Here is a 22,700-nt window from a genome sequence, read left to right as displayed (position 1 = left end):
GTATGGAGGAGTTATGAGGACTTCCTGTTTCACCAATAGGTGGCGCTATAAGTATGACGCAATACTGACACATAGATGTGTTCAGGACAGAACCGTCATGAAGCGTGAGATATATCGGACAAATTGGATAATGTATGGAGGAGTTATGAGGACTTCCTGTTTCACCAATAGGTGGCGCTATAAGTATGACGCAATACTGACACATAGATGTGTTCAGGACAGAACCGTCATGAAGCGTGAGATATATCGGACAAATTGGATAATGTATGGAGGAGTTATGAGGACTTCGTGTTTTATGGCGAAATGTCAAACTTTGGCAGGGCGCCACGGCAAGGGTGTTTGGTGAAAACTCAATTTTTTTGATAACTTTTGATCACAAAGGTCTTAAGATGAAGCTGACCCGATATGAAGTTGATCGGATGAAATCTGTAGGAGGAGTTCGTCGAAGTACGAGGCATGGAAATGGTCAAAACAAGGACAAAATGGCACATTAAGAGCAAAATGGCGGACTTCCTGTTGCATGTTGGGTATAGCTCCAAGAGACATTTAAGTGTGGCTCGATGAAATACATATGCCCACCGAATTTCGTTAGCCTACATCAAACTGAAAGGTGGGGCTCGCCATTTTAAACTTTCCAGGGGGCGCTCTTGAGCCGTTTTGCCACGCCCATTTCCGTCACCCATGAATTATCAAATTTTTCACCGGGACTGACGTATCTGCAAAGTTTCATCCGTTTTCATCGATGTTCAGGCCGCCTAAAAGGCATTTGTTTGGAGTAAAGGAGAAGAAGGAGAAGAAGGAGAATAATAATCCTTCGAGTTTCAATAGGGCCTCGCACCGCCAGTGCTCGGGCCCTAATAATGGAAAAATGAAGAGAAAAGCTCCCCTTTGATGGTGGTGGATTCTGGGACTACGGGGAGACTGCCTCTCCCCCTCACACACACACACACACACAAACCGAGACCATTTTAAAGCCCCCCCCCCCCCCCCCCTTTGGCTGCCGCTGGGTTGGTTGACAACAATACATGTTATACAGAACCCTGCTGCTGTGTTACACCTAACACTTGTAATCTGGTGGATTTTGATTTTCAGTATGTTTCCCTCACAAAGGGCCGCACACTGTTAGGGGGCACCTGGAGTGACTCCTAGTGATCAGGCACACAGAGAGAGGGAAGGGAGGAGGTGGAGAGGAGCAGGGAGGGAGGGAGGAGGAGGAGAGGCTGAAGAGGGAGAGAGGAGAGGGGTGATGAGTGAGAGAAAGAAACTTACATTCACTGACCGAATATCAATCAAAAAGGGTGATAGGAGAACATGTTGTCATTCCAATATGTTTACTGCACACTTTCCCTGTAATAGTGACCGTCACTGAAGCTTTGGTCCCGATGTAGTCCTCTAAATTAGAGGGCAAAATATATACTTTCTTTTTCCTTTTTTCATATTACAAAAATTTATGTTGTGAAGAACCCACTCAATCATAACAGCTTTAGACTAACAGTAAATAGTCTTATTTTGTCATCAAAGTCCATGTCCTCTGAGAAGTGTGAACAGCTATGAATCTTTGAAGCCCCTTTTCTCTGCTCAAAGAAGATTTGCTTCTGTGAATGTTGGTACACCTGAAAGCATTAAAGGAGTAGTAAAGGGAAAATGCATGTTTAGCCCTGTTTTAAGGTTACTTATGATCATATACAATGGTTCAGATCAAAAGGTTGACAAAACTAGCACTTTTGAGAAAGTCTGATAATTACTCTACCACTGTTTAGGTCATGCATAAACTCTAAATTTCAAAGACAAGATGCTCACCGAGGGGGTAATTGGTGTCCTGTTCTGACATCAAATTCGCCGCAAAGTAGGGTTTTGGTCCTGTAGGGTTTTATTGATCATTTATTGGTCCTGTAGGGTTTTATTGATCATTTTATGAAATCCATTGACTTGTATTGAAGTGACCGCAGAGGAGATTCAGGAAGCGGAACTACTTACAGTAGCTATTGTTATTGTTCAAGCGGATGTTTACACACGTATGTGCTGCGACTAAATAGTTCTATGCTAAATATTTAAAAAAGCCTTTCCAGATGAACTAGAATCTTACTTTATGGCGAATTATATGTCAGAACGCCAACTAACACCTTGGTGACTTTCTTGTCTTTGAAATTGAGAGTTTAACATGTTTTTTGAATGATTTTTCATGGTGCCCACCCACATCCATTGTATGACCAAAACGGCGGTAGAGCAATTATCAGACTTTCTCAAAAGTGCTAGTTTTGTCAACGTTTTGATCTGAACATTTGTATATGATCATAAGTAACCTTAAAACCGGGCTAAACATGCATTTTCCCTTTACTACTCCTTTAATGCTTTCAGGTGTACCAACATTCACAGAAGCAAATCTTCTTCAAATATTTGCAGATTTCAATGCACGGCACATCATTTGGAAGCTTACAATTTACCCTGTAACTTTTATTCATGTATTCTATTTTTCCTGCATTTTGTTCTAAATGTCCTTTTTTGCATTTAGTTTTATATGACCTTTTATGTGTTGCACTTTGTCGTGATGCTTTTAATGTCTCATGTAAAGCACTTTGAATTGCCTTGTTGCTGAAATGTGCTGTACAAATAAACTTGCTTGCCTTGCCGTGCCTTTCATAATCTGTAAAATAAAAATGGAAAAATGACCTTGCCCTACAGGACCAAACCTCACATATCTGTATCCAATTACATACACCTATTACACCTACTACACCAGGGGTCTCAAACCCGCGGCCCATGGGCCATTTGCGGCCCGCCACACCACTCCATCCGGCCTGCGACATGATGTCAGAAATATAAATGTAAACCGGCACGCAAAATAATTTCTTGTAAACAGCGCCGGCAGTGCGCACACGACTATGAACAATGAACGGAATGCAGCTAGCCACCGAGAGGCTGTTTTCATTTACATTTACATTACATTTTTACATTACAGTCATTTAGCAGACGCTTTTATCCAAAGCGACTAACAATAATTGCATTTAACGTAGGAAAAGCCAATGTACTACTACTTGCCAGAACTCACAAGTGCATCTTCTTTCTAAAACAAGTGACTAAGAGCATAATCTAGTGCTGAAGGCAAAGTGCAAGAATAGCAATCTAAAGTACAGTTTTCATGGTTAACTAACGTTAGGAACACAGACAGTTTCAAGAAAGATGGACATTGCAGTATTTTTTGTGGTGTTCAATGGAAATGCTACCTACCTGATATGCAAGAACAAAGTCGCCGTTCTTAAGGAATATAATGTCAAGAGCTATTCATTACTAAACATGGAGAACAGTGTCATAGGGAGACGAGAGGAAAAAACGAGCCACACAGCTGAGAGGGCTAACATCTCAGTCTTTCAAGATAAGTGTCTGGGAAGAAATAGAGTAGTAGCATACAAATGTATTCAAGTGTCTGGTAAGAAATGGAAACAAACTTGAACTTTAATAAATGCACGTACAGGTCCAGTTCAGGCTTACAGTAGTGATGCATCTTGCAGCTAAAACAGAATAAAGTACAAATGTAGGCTATTCAAGATTAAATACAAGTAATGACAAATGATTTGCAGCACTAACTGTTAAAATATATTAAAATGAATGGAAACCGGTTTGAATTTGTATGATGAAAATGTAAGTTATGGAATAGTCTTGCAACATGTAGAGACTGAGTTGTGAGTCTAGTTATGGAAATGAAAATTACATTTTCAGAAATATTGCACTTTCTTATAGTTTGTAGTAGTTGAAGTGGCCCTCCTATGAGTAAGCAGTAGCCCCAAGCCAATTTGAGTTTCAGACCCCTGTACTACACCTACTACACCTATTACACCTATTATACATATTACACCTACTACACCTACTATACCTATTACACCTATTATACATATTACACCTACTACACCTATTATACATATTACACCTATTACACCTACTACACCTGCTACACCTACTACACCTATTACACCTACTACACCTACTACACCTATTACACCTATTACACCTATTACACCTACTAGACCCATTACACCTACTAGACCTACAGTATTACACCTACTAGACCTATTACACCTACTACACCTATTACACCTATTATACATATTACACCTACTACAACTATTACACCTATTACAACTATTACACCTATTACACCTATTACATCTACTAGACCTATTACACCTACTAGACCTATTACACCTACTAGACCTATTACACCTACTAGACCTATTACACCTACTAGACCTATTACACCTACTAGACCTATTACACCTACTACACCTATTACACCTATTACACCTATTATACCTATTACAGGGGTGAGACAAAGAGAGAGATGTAAATGAAGCAGGAGCAGCGAGATTAGGGAGGACGGAGGAGAGAGGGATGCAGGGAAAGAAGGAATAAAAGGGAGAGAGTGAGAAAGAAAGAAAAGGAGTGAGTGAGTAAACCGAGGGGAATACAGGCAGGTCCTCGCCTCACAGATGTGGGAGGTCCCTAATGAGAAATAATTGGTTATTGATAACCAATAAGAGGCCCCTGGCTGTGCTGGGGACCAATGATGAGAGTTGACTAGGCTGGGCTAATGAGGAATGATGCATAATCCTACTGTATCCTACTACTGTATATAATAATAATAATAATAATAATAATGATAATAATAACTATAATAATAATAATAATAATACTAATAATAACAGTAATAGTTAAACACATTGTTATATATATTCTTTATTTATATATATAGCACTTTTCCAAACAATGTTAAAGAGTAAGAGAAAAAGTGTAAGCACTAACAGCATAAAATACAGTAAAAAGGGAAGAAAGTAATGTGAATCAGCTGCAGCTGATTCAGAACGCTGCTGCTTGAGTCCTTACTTGAGTCCTTACTAAGACTAAGAAGTGGATCACATCACTCCAGTTCTCAGGTCTTTACACTGGCTTCCTGTCTATCAAAGAACTGACTTTAAAATACTGCTGTTGGTTTATAAAGCACTGAATGGTTTAGGGTCAAAATATATTTCTGATCTGCTGCTACGTTATGAACCATCCAGACCTCTCAGGTTGTCTGGCACAGGCCTGCTTTCTGTCCCCAGAGTTAAAACAAAACATGGAGAAGCAGCGTTCAGTTTTTATGCTCCACATATCTAGAAGAAACTTCCAGAAAACTGCAGGTCTGCTGCAACTCTCAGTTCTTTTAAATCAAGACTGAATACTTTTCTTTTTGCCGTTGCTTTTTATTAAATCAAATAATTATTCATTCATACACTGCACTGTAGCTTTTATTCCTGTATTTTATTTTTCCGGGATTTTGTCCTAATTTTTTACATTTCATTTTATATTACCTTTTTTCTGTTTCTCTTCCACTTTGTCTTGATGCTTTTAATGTCTGTAAAGCACTGAATTGCCTTGTTGCTGAAATGTGCTACACAAATAAACTTAATAATAAAATAAAAAACTACTATGAAAAAGCTTTTACATAAAAATGAGTTTTGAGACTTAAAAGATGATGACCATTTCATGGAATGTTCATATTCAAAACAGGAAGTTTGTTTAGACCAGTTGCCATAGTCACTGAAAATTGTTCAGGTGCCTCAATTCCCTGCGTGTTCATTTTTAGTGTTATTTTATTGATGGGTGTGAGTAGGACACCACTCTTTATATCAAAACTTCATTTGGGAGCATGCAATTATGTGGAACAATCTATTAGCCTGGCATGGATTGATTTGTTTTCAGCACCTCCAGCAGCGTTGAGTGTGACTCAGCGTGTTGGAAAAGTGCTGAGTACCGTCTGGTACGCCGCCTCATTAATGCGAACCTAATAGCTCGCTAATGATGCAGCTGTTCTCAACGGTATTGGGGGTATTTTTGGGACCCTAGATAGCGTTTAAATGTACACTATCTCCACTGCCTATTATTTAAAGATAAACACGAGAGCTCATTCAGCAGTGGTATCTGAGGCCATGTCCAGAACAGCCCCTAGTTCCTACTCTCCAGACTCAAATGGATCTGGATGGGAATTCTACCCCAGCCGATAAAATGCCAAAAAGTTGTCTCTGTATGTGTGTGTGTGTGTGTGTGTGTGTGCGCGCGCGAGAAAGAGAGAGAGAGGGGGGGGGGGGGGGGTGAATAAAAGATGCGAGTCATAGAGGAAGAGGAAGGGGGTTTGCGGTATGTTAATTCTTTAGGAGCACGCCGTGGCTAGATCCACGCCGCTGTCAGTTCACCAATTCTCTCTGTCAGGTTAACAAGCTGCCCTATGAAATATGCATGCCCCCAACACACACACACACACACACATAATTTGCCATTCGTCACTAGTGTGTGTGTGTGTGCGTTGCATGCCCTTTTCCTTTCAAACACATGCTCCTAAATTGGCATGCGGTCAGGGTTGGTGTTACCCAAGCACGGTTTTATTGTCCATCACAACCTGAAACAGACTGGATGACCTGGTGATGTGACCCACAACAGAGAAGACAGGGCTGGCTACACAGAGAGAGAAACAAGATGAAAATGAGGAGGAAAAGAGAAAGAGTGTGTATGAGAGGGAGAAAGAGAGGAGGGAGAGAGAGAGAGAGAGAGGGGGGGGGGGGGGAGAGAGAGAGAGAGAGAGAGGGAGGGAGAGGGAGAGAGAGAGAGAGAGGGAGAGAGAGAGAATGCTCATTTCTGCAGGCTGAAGGAAATGATGGCAGGTGCGAATGCAACTGTTGGGCCGCTTCCATGTGACAAAGTTAGCGCCTGTCCAATGTGATGTACAGTAACTGTTAAACACACACACACACACACACACACACACACACACACACACACACACACACACACACACACACACTCCCCGTTGAGAAGATGATACCTAGGCAGAAAGAGTGGACTGACTGTCTGGAGGTGCACTAACTAACACCGTCCCCCTCACCGCCTCACCATCCTCACCTCAAACCAGGACTAACTAACACCGTCCCCCTCACCGCCTGTCATCCTCACCTCAAACCAGGACTAACTAACACCCTCCCCCTCACCGCCTCACCGTCCTCACCTCAAACCAGGACTAACTAACACCCTCCCCCTCACCGCCTCACCGTCCTCACCTCAAACCAGGACTAACTAACACCCTCCCCCTCACCGCCCTCACCGTCCTCACCTCAAACCAGGACTAACTAACACCCTCCCCCTCACCGCCTGTCATCCTCACCTCAAACCAGGAGACGACCAGGAGAGACGAGAGGACGACTCTCAGTTGAACATCAACCTCATGCTGATCTCCCACACCAGAGTCTAACAACATCAACACCTTCAAACATAGAACAATATATCACTGAGCTCATATATTTAAATATAAAAACAGCTGTGACTGAACCAGGTGTGAGGAGAGAAGAGAAGCTGACCATAATAACACCAACTCAGAGACACACTATCGTACTTTAAAAGCTTCCTAGTTCTCCCAAACTGGTGCTCCACAGTTTCAAGTTTCAAGTTTATCGTTATATACTCAATAACAATGCAACATCATTATCAGTAATGACAATCTTTGGCTCAGAGCCGACTCAACTTTGCGTGATAAAATAAGGCAAAAGGGCATAGAATATAAAAAGATATAACAAAATAGAGTAAAAACAGGTATGCAGTGCAACATCAAGTAGATAATTGCTCTGCATAAATGTTCCGCTTCCATACAGACAGAGAAGGGTTAAAGTCTTGGGAAGAAAGAAAGAGTATTTGCTCTGCACTTCTACAAGAGCCCTTTCATTTATTTGTTTATTTTTGGAATTTGGTTTACAGGGGAGGTATCTAACGTGGCCTTTTTTCTGAATAGACATTATATTATTATTCCTTTATTTCAACAGGGAGTCACATTGAGACATATCTGAAGACCCAGAAGCTCTCGGCGCAGCAACAACTTCTGGGAAAGAGCGTCGATATTCGTGGACACCAATGAAAACATGAGGCGTTTGACAGCATTTGCTACTAATATCTGAGCCAGGTCTGACTGCTCTACAACCACTGCAGGACTACTGCTACTACAGTAACACAGGAAGCTGCATATCAGTATGACGCAATACTGAATGTGTAGTAAAAATGTGCATCCACTGTACAGGAAGATGCAAAGCACAAGACTGCCAATACAGTTTGCTTCTCATCTGATCCCAAATGAAAATTACTTCATATCAATCCCAAACAATACAGTCCCAGACAACATATTCAATAGTGCATTCATTTCAATTAATCAGCCAATCGATGAGGAGAGATGACTTGTGGGAGTGACAGAGACAGGGGGAGTGCAGGGAGCCAGAAGGGCTAGTCTGACTGTTCTTGTTTCCTATTGGCTGGTTGTGATTAGAACTGTCGCTGACACACAACGCTGCACGCATCTCATTGGCCAATGGCCAGAGAGGAGCGGAGCAGTCTGAGCGAATGATGGTCAAACTCACGAGAAACCTCAGGCAGAAATCATTCTTATACTACAGTTTTATGGTCTAGTCTGCTAAAAGGGTTCTAAAAAGGGCTTTCTTGTTGTCCCCCTGGGAGAACCATCTGAAAAACCATTTAAGAACATGTTTTGATTTCTGGCAGAGCCTTTGCCTGGTTCATTGTCTCCCACAGGGAGGAAACCTTCAGCCTCTATACCTACAGTATGTAAGTGGGTCAGTGACGTATGTCAGTCAGTGTAACGTTGAGTGTTTAAAAAAAAAATATATATTGTATCCAAAATAAAATAGTCATTTTTTCTGGGTGGTTATATTTCTGTCAGTCTATGCATGGATATATACATTTGTGATTATGATTTTTTGTTTCATTTTTCGAAGGAGCAGTCAGTGTTGTACTGAATGACATGGATGTACAGTATGTGAGTGTACGATGGAATATACTGTGCGTTTAGACTGTGCCTAAACATTCTAGCCGAAGCTGTGTTTCTAATCGGTCAGTGTATATTGTGTAGGTTAGACGGTGTGTGCACTGTACACAGTATGCTTGTGTATGTATATAGTGGCTTATTCTTTAAACGTGTAGGCCTACTGCCTTCCAATAGCCACTGTCCAAGCGGGAGCGGGGTTAATGACGCACGTATACAATCCAAAATTCCAATAGAGCAACGCGGAGATCCAGGGTTATAATTCCAACCAAAATGGCATTTATTATGCGTAAAAGTACAACAAGATATTTAGCGCGGCTCTTCGTCCCAATAAACAAAATACAATTATATTTCCATGATTTGCATTGGTTTAGTTTAGTCTAGTTTTGTCTTTGTTTGAGCGTGTCGTGTTATCGTGTTATCGTGGTCAAAAAGCTGTTCCGCACCCCGTCTCACTAGGATTCCCCTCAGGGGCGTTTCCTTACCTCAATTAATAGATAGCTACAGATACTACCCCCCGGGGGGGGTGAGGCCTACAGGTAAGCATAGAATAGAATAAACCATGGCAAACCATACTGCATGCAAACATAACAATATACTGTAGCAAATTATACCATAATCTCAATTGTTACGTTCTGACCTCCTAATTCCATATACCATATATCTATTTTTCTTACACATTTTCTTTTCTCAGGTCAAATCAATATAAAGTTAATTCTGGCTCCAACATTCCGGCCCCTAATTGGTAATGCCATAGCAAAACAATTACTCAAATTATAGTCCACGGAGCCAATAATCCGTAATTCAAGAAACCAATAAATTGTACAATGTACACCACACCATGCAATTCACCAAACAACATACATCAATTATGATACGTCAACGTTATATCATTGTTTCAGAGTCCATAGTCCATGACAAAAGGTCAATAGTTCCAAAGTTCATAGCACCTGAATAGGCTCAAGTCTTTCGTGTGTGCAAAGGTGCAATAGTCCAGCTGCTGAATGCAAAACAGTCACGGTATGGGTATATGCGTGTGTGTTTGTGTGTGTGTGTGTTGACTGTTGATTCTCGAAGTCTCAAGCTCAGTCAACTGCTTCCAGGAGCAGACAGAGCTTATCAACAGGTCTTTGTAGAATGTTAGTTTTTGTCTTCACTAGCACACTCCGAACAAGACCTTTGTTACCTGGCAAGGTCTTCACTACACGGCCCAGGAGCCACGTGTTCCTGGGTGCTGTGTCATCGACTATGACAACAAGATCGTCAGGACTGAGGTTGCGTTTAGGGTTATTCCACTTGCTCCTTTGCTGCATGAGCGGGAGATATTCCCTAATCCATCTCCTCCAGAAGAGGTCCGCCAGGAATTGTGCTTGCTTCCATCTCCTCCGTGAGTAGAGGTCTCCCTTATGGAATAATCCTGGTGGTATGATTGGTTTGGCTTTCAGCTGGAGTAGGTGGTTTGGAGTGAGGGGCTCTAGATCGTTAGGATCACTTGACGCAGTTGTTATTGCTCGGTCGTTCATGATTGCCTCCACCTCACATAAAGCCGTCTGCAATGTCTCATCATCTAGCGTTTGCTCCTTCAAGACAGAATACAAGATCTTTTTTACGAGTCTGATTAGCCTTTCCCAAACTCCACCATGGTGGGCTCCAGAGGGAGGGTTGAACGTCCATCTGACTTCATCCTTGAGCAGTGCATCTTGAATCCTTTTGTGATCCAATTCCTTCAGAGCCTCCCTGAGCTCTTTCTGTGCTCCCACAAAGTTCGTTCCATTATCCGTACGAATGCTTGTTACGGGTCCTCTACGACATATGAATCGGCGCAGGGCATTGATGCAGGAGTCAGTGTCCAAGTAGCTTGCCACTTCCAAATGGATGGCTCGGCTTACCAAGCAAGTGAAAATCACTCCCCATCGTTTCACATGAGCACGGCCTCGCTTCACTTCAATCGGTCCAAAGTAATCTATACCTACATGTGTGAAGGGTGGAAGATCTGGAGAGACTCGATCCTCTGGAAGATCCGACATTTTCTGCTCTCCAACCTTGGCTTGCATGCGCCTGCAGAAAACGCAGCTTCTGATGATCTTTCTAGCAGATGAGTTTGCAGAAGGCAGCCAAAATTTCTGTTGTAATCTGGACAGCATGTGGCCTCTCCCTGAGTGTCCAACCTGCTGGTGGATTTGTCGTAGGATTAGTTTGGATATGTAAGAGTCTTTGGGCAGGATAATCGGATTCTTTACTTCCATTGGCATAGCCATTTTACTTATCCGTCCTCCCACTCTCAGAATACCATGGTCCACAATAGGATCCAGTTTACAGATGGAGCTGTTTCTTTTGACTGCTCTCCCAGTCTCCAACAGGGCATGTTCCTGTTTGAAGTGTTGTCTCTGTTCAAATTGAATGATGGCCTTTTCTGCCTCATTTATGTCATCCACAGACAGACCTTCTGCTCTTGGTGTTGGATCTGATCCTGGGTCAGTCTTCATGAGGGTTTTCCTCTTCTGACTCAGTAGGAGTTGTCCTTTCAGTCTCAATATCCAAGCAACAGCTTTCTTCAGCCTGTCCCATGATGAGTAGTGCTGGATTAGTTTGCTGATTGGATCCTCCTGTATGCCTGTGCTGTTCACAGTGATGTCCTTTCTTACCTCCTGGTCATCCAGAGGCACTTCTCCCACGTTTTCCTGGGTCTTTGGCCATTCATTTTCACTTTTTTCCAGGAATTCGGGACCTCTTAACCATCTCGACTTTAGGAATGGTTCCACATGCAATCCCCGTGAAGCATCATCTGCCGGGTTCTCTCTGGTGGTCACATGTCGCCACTGGTTTTCTTGTGAGAGATCATGGATCACTGCCACTCTGTTGGCCACGTAAGTATGAAATCTCCTAGTCTGGTTGTGGATGTATTTCAGCACAGATGTACTGTCTGTCCAGAAAGTGGAGTCTTTAAGTTGCAGCTGGAGCTCCCTCCTCAGCATCCTGTCTACTCTAACGGCAAGCGTAGCAGCCGCCAGCTCAAGCCTGGGAATGGTCATCTGTTTGAGTGGAGTAACTCTTGACTTTCCCAGAACGAATGCAACGTGGACCTTTTCCTTACTGTTCGTGTATCTGAGGTAACTTATGGTGCCATATCCAAGTTCACTCGCATCACTGAAGTGGTGCAGCTCTGCTGTCATGACCTGTCCAAAGTGTTTAGGCTTCATGCACCTGTCAATTTGGAATGAACACAACTGCTCCAACCCATCGATCCATCTCTGCCATGGCTTGGAGAATTCCTCTGGGATGACTTCATCCCAACCCAACTTTGCCTTGCAGAGCCCTTGGAGAATCTGCTTGGCCTTTAGAATGAACGGACAAAGGAAACCGAATGGGTCGTAGATCGAGCTGACGGTGGAGAGGATGCCCCTCCTAGTCAGTGGTCTGCTCTTGATGGTGACTCTGAAGGTGAACGTGTCACTTTCGAAGCTCCATTGAATCCCAAGCGCCCTTTCCAGAGGCAGCTTTTCTCTGTCCATGTCCAAATCCTTGACGTGTTTTGCTCGATGCTCTTCATGTATAGATGCCAGTACCTCTCGACTGTTACTAACCCATTTGGTCAGTATGAAGCCTCCCTGGGAGCATGCCCCCTGGAGGTTTTTGGTGAGCTTGATAGCTTGTTCTACTGTGGCTACGGACTTGAGGCAATCATCAATGTAGAAGTTGCGTTTGATAGTCTCAGTTACCTCCTCATCATACCTCTCGGTGTTGTCTTCCGCAGTTTGTTGTAGAGCAAAGTTGGCGATACTGGGTGATGACACAGCGCCGAAGAGATGCACTGTCATTCGATATGCCTCCAAGGGCTTGCTGGTGTCACCGCCTGGCCACCAGAAGAATCTCAGTAGGTCCTTGTGCTTGTCCTGGACTCGCACCTGGTAGAACATCGCTTCTATATCTCCCATAATAGCAATGTGTTCCTGGCGGAACCTGAGCAAGACACCAATTAAGGTGTTTGCTAGGTCAAGGCCTTGAAGGAGTTCCTTGTTGAGAGGTGCCTTTGTATGTCGATGTACAGTCAAACACTACTCTAAGCTTGCCCTTCTGCTTATGATAGACACCGTGATGAGGTATATACCATACCTGTCCGTCTTTCCGGTTTAACTGTTCCTGCGGCACTTTCTCTCCATATCCTTTATTGATAGTGTCCACCATGAAGTCCTTATACTCCCTTGCGTAGTGCTCATCTTTCTTGAACCTCCTCAGTAGGTTCATGGTGCGCTGCTCTGCCATATCATGGTTGTCTGGCATGACCATGTCCTTCTCACGCCGCAGAGGTAAGGGTAAGTGGTAGTGACCTTCTTGGAGGTATCCTGAGCTTGTTGCGATTTCCATAAACCTCTTATCCTCCACCGACATTTCACTCTTCTCTTCATATTCCTTTTCAGAGAAGTCCTGGTTGTATTGCCTGATGAGGAGCTCTCCCAGATCAGCAATTGATATGCGGTTGGCTGTCACTGCCGTAGGTCCAGATCCTTCCATAGCAGTGCAAGAATTGAGTGGACCATTGACCACCCATCCCAATACTGTCTTGACTGCATATGGTCCATTCCTCTGGCTGTTGATTATGCGCCAAGGTTCCATCGCTTTAGGGACATTGATTCCTATCAGAAGCTCGATATCTGCATCAATCTCATTTAACTGTATCCCTTTGAGATGCGGCCATCTTCTCAGATCCTTCTGGGTGGGCATCTTCTCCTTTGTGACTGGGATCTTATCCTGGGTGTAAACCCTTGGTAGGTCGAGGTACATACCACCCTCTAGATGGCCTACCTCCAAACCAGTGAGTTCATAACTCTTGACCAGTCTTTCCTGCCCCATTGTTTGCAGCAGGATCTCTGTTTTACGTCCTCTCGCATTCAGACGCCTCATTAGGTTCTCCGTGCAGAACGTTGCTGAACTGCCGGGATCAAGAAATGCATAGGCTAAGACGAAATCATTTCCCTTAGCCACCTTAACCCGGACTGGCACAATCGCCAGTGCACAATCCTTGCCGGCCCCGGTTGCTTCACCAGCTGAAACGATAGCACTGCTGACTGATGTTTCCTTAGTTTCAACGGCAGCAACCTTTAGTTGAGGTTCCGGGCTTGAGGTCTCTGTCCTCTCAATGTGCAGCACGGTCGGGTGCCTCCTTTGACACTTTTGACATGTGAGCTTCCTGTTACAGTCTTTACTTAGATGTCCCTTTGTCAGACATCCGAAGCAATTGCCGTTCACCTTAAGAAACTCAACTTTTGATTTGTGTGGCTGAGTTTTGAACTTTGGGCAATCAGTAAGTGTGTGCTTGCCTTGACAAAATACACATGTGGCAGTAGCAGCCCATGAAACCGGTATGTTGCATTGTTGTTGCTGCTGTTGCTGTTTTTTGAATGAATGACTTGCAGAGGCACCATCAGTCACTACAGCTACTGTTGTAGCGAAGCTGCTCCCTCTACTCTTCAGTGATTTTGTCTGCTGTTTGAGGTCAGCTGTCCTGGTCTTTGGGACCACCTTTCTGCCGGAGAGGGGATCTTGTTGTATATCCCCAAATAATGGGTCCAAAAGGATTTCAGCTTGTCTCTCCATGAATTCCACAAGATGCTGGAATCTAGCCCTCCTGTTGGTTCTCTGCAATGTGTCATATGCTGCTGCTCTCCATCTTTCTCGTAACTTGTATGGAAGCCTAGATGTCATCAACCTTAGATTTGAGGGAATGTCAAGCTCATCCATATACTCTAAATCCTGCATCGCATTATAACATCCTCTTAGATAAAGTGCATAAGTATGCAGTCCTTTCCCATCATCGGCTTTGATGGTTGTCCAATTTAATGCTTTCTCCACGTACGCGCTTGTGATTTTGACTTAATTTCCGAAGTGTTTAGCTAGTAGCCGTTTGGCTTCAACATAGCCTTTCTGTGCGTCCATGTGCAGGCAGCTGCGTACAAGGTCCCTGGGCTGGCCAGAGGTGTACTGCTCAAGAAAGTAGAGCCTGTCATGACTGCTATTAGTCTTGTCTTCAACCAAATACTCAAATGAGCGGATGAATGATTGATAGGTTAGAGGGTCACCGTCAAACACAGTGATCTCCCTAGCCGGCAGTAAGGCTAGTTTCTGCTGCATGATGATGAGGTCAGCAATGTCACTCTGCCTCCGTGTGCCAGTGGTGATGTCACCAGTGCCTGTAGTTGAATGTAGTTGAAGTTGAATGTCCATATTGTTCACTCTGGACTGACTGTGAGCCCTAGATTGATCGTGAGCTCTGGACTGACGGTGAGCTCTAGATTGATCGTGAGTTCTGGATTGACTGGGCCTTCCAGTAGGTACCTGAGGATTGTGGTGGTCTAAAGCCCTTTGTAATGGTGTTTTAGGAACAGCAGTTATTTCCACAAACTCCAACACTGACATTTCAGGTTCCACATTATCTGTGGTCTTGGACTTATGATCATCCAGATACGCGTTCATGCCATCCCCTTGAGATTGATCGTCATCCTCCATATCGACACTTTGAAGGACTTTTATTCTGGCCGCTGATGCTGCTATATCAGTTTCCAACTCCATTCTTTCCATTTTGGTTTTCAGTTCCACCTCCTGGAGTTTCAGTTCCACCTCCTGGAGTTTCAGAGCATGTTTGTTCTGCAGTGCTGCTGCACGGGCCACCAGGGCTGCTTTCTCAGCCTCTGCTTTCTTGCATGCAGAGGAGACTGTGGAGGCCTTAGTCGAGGCCTTTGATCCATCCTTAGACCTTCTGGATTTGTGAGATGCATTAGAAATGCTGTCCAGGTGTGAAACCTTTTCCTGTTCCAATTGATCCAACTGAATTTTCCATGTTTTAATATCCTTAATAAAGTATTGGAAATTTGTCATTCTGGGCTCATACCATTCCACTTGATCTATGGCCTTCTCATCCTCTGATAAGAGTGCTTGCACAGATTGATGCGCATCATTGAATTCTTTGATGGCTCGATTGAATGATTCGAGAACCGTCCAAACATCATGTAATTGATCAGCAGCATTTCCTTCCTGCAAAGTTTTAATTTCATTCATTTTTCTGGTGCAAACTCCCATTTTTCCTCTACGGGTTGCAACTAATGATTTTAATAACTCCTCTGCTTCGGCAGCAGTCTTTGCGCTTTGTTCTGTCATTGTTTCTTTTAGATCACTTTTATCACATCTGTTTTGTTTAGCACGGGCCATGTACACGATCTCTTTCCTTTTGGTCTACACAGAAGTGTTCGTTTAAGTTCATTCAGTTGATCAGTTTTTTAGTTGATATTATTCACAGCGCTGTTTGACATTTGTTTGTTTGTGATTGCGTTCCCACATTAAACATTTCAGTAGTGCGCAGCGGCACCTCCGTTATACTTATTCACCATGATTAACACTTTGTTATGATTTCGTTCGCACATCAAACATCCAGTTTAGTGCGCAGCGGCACTTCCAATATATGTTCGATCAAACACAGCAATCCAGCTCATTCATTGATTCGGGTTACTCACGACCGGAATCATCCATCCATGCATGGCTGTCCTGTGTGCGTTCCTTGAGTTGATCCTTAGCGAAGCTTTTTGACTTGTTATAGTGGCTTATTCTTTAAACGTGTAGGCCTACTGCCTTCCAATAGCCACTGTCCAAGCGGGAGCGGGGTTAATGACGCACGTATACAATCCAAAATTCCAATGGAGCAACGCGGAGATCCAGGGTTATAATTCCAACCAAAATGGCATTTATTATGCGTAAAAGTACAACAAGATATTTAGCGCGACTCTTCGTCCCAATAAACAAAATACAATTATATTTCCATGATTTGCATTGGTTTAGTTTAGTCTAGTTTTGTCTTTGTTTGAGCGTGTCGTGTTATCGTGTTATCGTGGTCAAAAAGCTGTTCCGCACCCCGTCTCACTAGGATTCCCCTCAGGGGCGTTTCCTTACCTCAATTAATAGATAGCTACAGATACTACCCCCCGGGGGGGGGTGAGGCCTACAGGTAAGCATAGAATAGAATAAACCATGGCAAACCATACTGCATGCAAACATAACAATATACTGTAGCAAATTATACCATAATCTCAATTGTTACGTTCTGACCTCCTAATTCCATATACCATATATCTATTTTTCTTACACATTTTCTTTTCTCAGGTCAAATCAATATAAAGTTAATTCTGGCTCCAACAATGTAGTTGTGGCATGTTTTATACATAATGGAAGCAATTCATTAGCAGGCTTTCATTGCACCAGGGAGCAAAATAATATATATTCTCACACACACAAATGCTCACACACACACACCCACACACAGTACACACACACACACACACACACACACACACACACACACACACACACACACACACACACACACGGGTGTGCAGTCAGGATCAGTTCCAGTGTGTGGCTCGGAGCTTGTTGCACATTGAGAATCTTTTAAGGCAGCTTAGTTTGAAATTGGGTTTCTTCTTCAGGAATAAGTCTTGATTTAATTTCAATGCCAGGAAACAGCTTGTTTCTGCCACCTTCTTACACCTCTTGGACCACAGAGACAATGAATGCCTCTGTTCACCCCTTCACCTGCTGGATGCTGTTATTTATATGAATGCCTCTGTTCACCCCTTCACCTGCTACTGTTATTTATATGGATGCCTCTGTTCACCCCTTCACCTGCTAGATACTGTTATTTATATGAATGCCTCTGTTCACTCCTTCACCTGCTGGATGCTATTATTTATATGAATGCCTCTGTTCACCCCTTCACCTGCTGGATACTGTTATTTATATGAATGCCTCTGTTCACTCCTTCACCTGCTGGATGCTGTTTACCACGGAGCTCTAAGATTCATAACTGGTTGTAAACCCCTCACACATCATCACGTTATATTCCTTAGTTAACTGGTCATCCCTTTCCATGTGAAGGACCTCGCATTGGTATCTCTTCATCTATAAAGCCCTGTTAGGACTGCTTCCCACTTACCTATCCTGTTACTTGCCACGTAAACAGCACTGCCATAATCTCCGCTCCCAGGACCACATCACCCTCACTAGACCCTCAGTTCCTAGTCCCAGGACCACGTCACCCTCACTAGACCCTCAGTTCCTAGTCCCAGGACCACATCACCCTCACTAGACCCTCAGTTCCTAGTCCCAGGACCACATCACCCTCACTAGACCCTCAGTTCTTAGTCCCAGGACCACATCACCCTCACTAGACCCTCAGTTCCTAGTCCCAGGACCACATTACCCTCACTAGACCCTCAGTTCCTAGTCCCAGAACCACATCACCCTCACTAGACCCTCAGTTCCTAGTCCCAGGACCACATCACCCTCACTAGACCCTCATTTCTTAGTCCCAGGACCACATCACCCTCACTAGACCCTCAGTTCCTAGTCCCAGGACCACATCACCCTCACTAGACCCTCATTTCTTACTCCCAGGACCACATCACCCTCACTAGACCCTCATTTACTAGTCCCAGAACCACATCACCCTCACTAGACCCTCCGTTCCTAGTCCCTGGACCACATCACCCTCACTAGACCCTCAGTTCCTACTGAGCTTAGTCAGAAGGCTTTCTCCCACTCTGCCTCCTCTAACTGGAACACACTTCAGCAGGAGCTGAAGATGGACACCCTGGTTCCCCTAGGAGAGTTTAAATCTCTTCTTAAAAATAATATTTTTGGACACAATGTCGAGGGCTTGTTCTTGTTCATAAGTTGAGGATGTTCTTAAGTAACAGACTATTTGCTTTCTGCCTCTCGCTCAAAGTCTGTCTGTTGTTTTATTATTTTGTGTTTTTTTTCTTGTTTGTGCTGTTATAAATTGTTTTGTCTGTCAGTAACTTGTATTGTCGTTGTTTTCCTGGCAGGTCTGTCTTCCTAGAGCTGAATCCCAGCACCAGAAGTCTCATCTGGACATCAGGCGATTAGCATCACCACTGCAAATGCTAACAGCTAGATTTTCACAAACATATATTCTGATGAAAGTATGTCTGAAATGCATTGGGCAGTTTAAACATGAAAGCTTTTTTCAGAGTGCCTTGGAATACTTTTTCCTAATGACTAAGAAAGCCCTTTTATTTAAATGGCCCCCACCTAAAAGCATGTGTCAGAGGTAGAAGCTAAGTAGAAGCGCAGCCTCCTGTTTAATATGCACAAATGGATTTAAGAGGTGTCTGAATGAGTCTACATAACCCGCTGTTAGGAGAAACACAAGATCATTTACATACACTTATTTACATAAAACTGCACTGTGCATCTGCACAAAATACTGTAATTCGTATCCAGTACCTAGCAATAATATTATATATCTATAATTGCCAGCCTATAAACCATGTGTACTAGTTTGGCATCAGTTAGTGGCAACCTAATCATTCTACAATCACCCCCAAAATAAGAATCCCCCAAGCCTTTTGTGATAATTCATACAGTTCTGAGTTAAATATTAAGAGCTGGTCCAGAAACGTGGGTTTTAAATTTAACTGGCCTGAATAACTGGACTAAAAACAGTCATATGTGATGCTCACAAAATTTGAGGGGTGTTCCAGGAAGCGTGACTAAGGAGTTAATCCAAACGTATCCCCATTTTTAATTGTCTGATAGTCTATTATTAAGCAGTGTTAATCAATCAATCAATCAATCAAAGCTTTATTTGTATAGCACATTTCATACCCAGAGGCAACACAATGCGCTTTACAGAGAACAAGGGAGGTGGGCATATGACCCACCTCTACATATTCCTGTAGCTCAGTTGGTAGAACAGGTCGTTCAGTGATTGAAGGGTCAGTGGTTCGAATCCCAGCTCCGACTGTCCACATGTGTCCACAGTGTCCTTGAGCAAGACACCTAACCCCAAATTGCTCCCAATGAGCAGGTTAGCACCTTGCATGGCAGCTACCGCCATTGGTGTGTGAATGTGTGTGTGAATGAGTGAATGAGAGACCATTGTAAAGCGCTTTGAGTGCTTTACAATATATATATATGCTATATAAGTGCAGTCCATTTACCATTTACCGCCATCAACAAAACAGTCACTGAAAGTCACGTACTGTATAGGCTAGGGGTATAATAACTGAGTTAGTGTATGGTATGTGTGTGTTGATATACTGTATGGAGGGTGTTGGGGTGTGATGACACACAGGGTATGTTGGGGTGTGGCTGTACTCCTGTACTTACTATTTGTAGGTCTCAGAGCGCACGTATTCAAACACATGGGAGACGCCCAGCTGGAACTGGTCTGCTATGGGGGTCACCCAGGGGTTGTTCTCCGCCTTGAACACCTGCTTGGGCCCGGTCAGGTCCAGGTTACCTGGGGAGCGAGAGACGGGGAACATGGAGGTTGGGAGGGAAGGGAGAGAGAAAGTAATATTGATTGATTTAATATTTTATTGTCAATTGAAAAATACAACGGTACCTTAAAAACCTATATGGATATCACAAAAAAGCCAGAGGCTTGTTTCCATTGTGGTCCAAAAAGTTAACGTATAAGGGTGTCTCCACCAGCGAGCTGTATGTAGCTGAGCAGCGCCAAGCTTACAGCAGCGTAGAGCGCTCTAGAGCTGGAGTTTATAGCTGGCTAGGCTACCAATGTTTTACACCTGGGTTAGCAACGAGTGTTGTATTCTTGCTGACTGTAGATTGCTGACTATCTTCTAACCAGGTCCAGTGGATGCCCCACTGTCACCAGCAGACCACCCTGAGACCGATAGATACCCCTGTGTCTGCTGCAGATGTCGTAACAAATTAGTTAACACACACACACGCACACACAGACATACAACAGTCCACTTCCGGCTTTAGGCCTGGGCCCAGTACCCCCTTCCCCTCACCCTAACCCGGGTCCGTATCCTCTTCCTACCCCAACCCTACCCCAGACCCCTGCCTCTACCTGGACCCAGGCACACTCACACACACACTGACATACACCAGTCCTGGGCTCAGATCCCCTTCCCCTCACCCTAACCCGGGTCCGTATCCTTTTCCTACCCCCCACCCTACCCCAACCCCTGCCTCTATCGGGGCCCAGGCACGCACACACACACACACATTAGTGCTTGCCACACCTCTCCCATGATGCTCTTAGCCTTTCTTGCTCTGAAAATGTAGTTTGACGTAATGTATTGCTCTATATATGGCTCCGTGTGCTACTAACCCTGTTCTGCCTCCCCTCTCCCTAGTGCGTCTCTCTCTCCCTCCTATCTTCTAACCAGGTCCAGTGGATGCCCCACTGTCACCAGCAGACCACCCTGAGTCCGATAGATACCCCTGTGTCTGCTGCAGATGTCGTAGCAAATTAGTTAACACACACACACGCACACACAGACATACAACAGTCCACTTCCGGCCTTAGGCCTGGGTCCAGTACCCCCTTCCCCTCACCCTACCCCGGGTCCGTATCCTCTTCCTACCCCCACCCTACCCCTGACCCCTGCCTCTACCTTGACCCAGGCACACTCACACACACACTGACATACACCAGTCCTGGGCTCAGATCCCCTTCCCCTCACCCTAACCCGGGTCCGTATCCTTTTCCTACCCCCCACCCTACCCCAACCCCTGCCTCTATCTGGGCCCAGGCACATTTATGCACACACAGACATACACCAATGTTTGCCATGTCTCTCCTATGATGTTATTAGCCTCTCTTACTCTGAAAATGTAATTTAATGTTATTTATTGCTCTATAAATGTTCTTAGCCGGTAGACAAACATACTCCAGGAGCTTGCTCGATCGCCTCGTTGAGAGGGGTCAGGGAAGAATTTTTACAGCTCACTTATCTGGCCCCCGGGTGATTACTGTTTTTTTGCTTCCCTCTGGAATATGTAGGGGTGGGTCGTATGCCCACCTCCCTTGTTCTCTGTAAAGCGCATTGTGTTGCCTCTGGGTATGAAATGCGCTATATAAATAAAGCTTTGATTGATTGATTGATTGATTGATTGACTAGCCAAGTTAAGATAGCTAGCTGATGTTAGCTAGTGCTAATGTTTAATGTCTCTGCAGTTTCGCCAGAGAGAGAGAGAGATATATAGTGACTGGGCCAGTTTGTTAGGGATGGGATGTACAGTATTAAGATGAGGAGAGAAGAGAGAAGAAGAGAGAGAGAGAGAGAGAGAGAAGAGAGAGAGAGAGAAGAGAGAGAGAGAAGAGAGAGACCTTTGACCTTTAGTAATCCCTTTATTGGTGCAATAAAATGAAGTAAAATCAAGGATCAGGCCATTTCACAACACAACCATATATAAAATATCAAACAAAACCCAAAACATTACACAACCAAGTGCACATCTTCCACAACACATACTGTATAAGTAAGGGATAATCAACGAGTAGGTGTGCGTTAAACGGTTTTAAGGCACGACGTGGAGGCGAAGAACCACCCGACGCGCAGCTGAGTGCCTTAAAACCGTTTAACGCACACCTATGAGTTGATTATCCCGCTTATACCATGGCCCCACATGCCAAAGACAAATAAATATGTGCCATTTACTTGCATTTTCTACATTAAAATATAAAGAAATGTTATTTATGTGTTGCTCATTGCTGAGTGTCATTATAGTCCCTAACTGCTAAATCACGTTGCTATGGAATTACAAATTGAATATCATATTTCTTGGAGGAACAGCAATGACATCCAATAGTTAACATGGGTTTGGAACCGTAAGTGAAATGGAAAGTGTCCGTTACCTTTTCTTTCAGCAATGTCTCTCAACCCTGGATACGACCTAGCAACCAAACAATGAGCCTAGCAACCCAAACAAGCTAATTCCATAGCCTACTGTACCCATGACTGTAGCTACCTGCTAGATAGCAATGAGCGAAGTGTAGGCTACTGCATATTTGCTGTGCAACATATAA

General features: G+C 43.9%; 1 protein-coding gene across 1 annotated transcript in view; it reads right to left on the bottom strand.

Moving 5' to 3' along the window:
- rsu1 (Ras suppressor protein 1) overlaps window positions 1-22,700 on the bottom strand; it is a 54,325-nt gene that overhangs the window by 14,884 nt on the left and 16,741 nt on the right. Inside the window, exon 8 of the mRNA XM_084460481.1 lies at window positions 20,024-20,156. Within this exon, the coding sequence (XP_084316607.1) occupies window positions 20,024-20,156 (133 nt within the window). The remainder of the gene's footprint in view (window positions 1-20,023; window positions 20,157-22,700) is intronic.

Source organism: Borostomias antarcticus (genome assembly GCF_949987555.1).
Source record: "Borostomias antarcticus genome assembly, chromosome: 2".
NCBI classification, from domain to species: domain Eukaryota; kingdom Metazoa; phylum Chordata; class Actinopteri; order Stomiiformes; family Stomiidae; genus Borostomias; species Borostomias antarcticus.
This window is presented reverse-complemented; position numbering and strand designations above follow the sequence as displayed.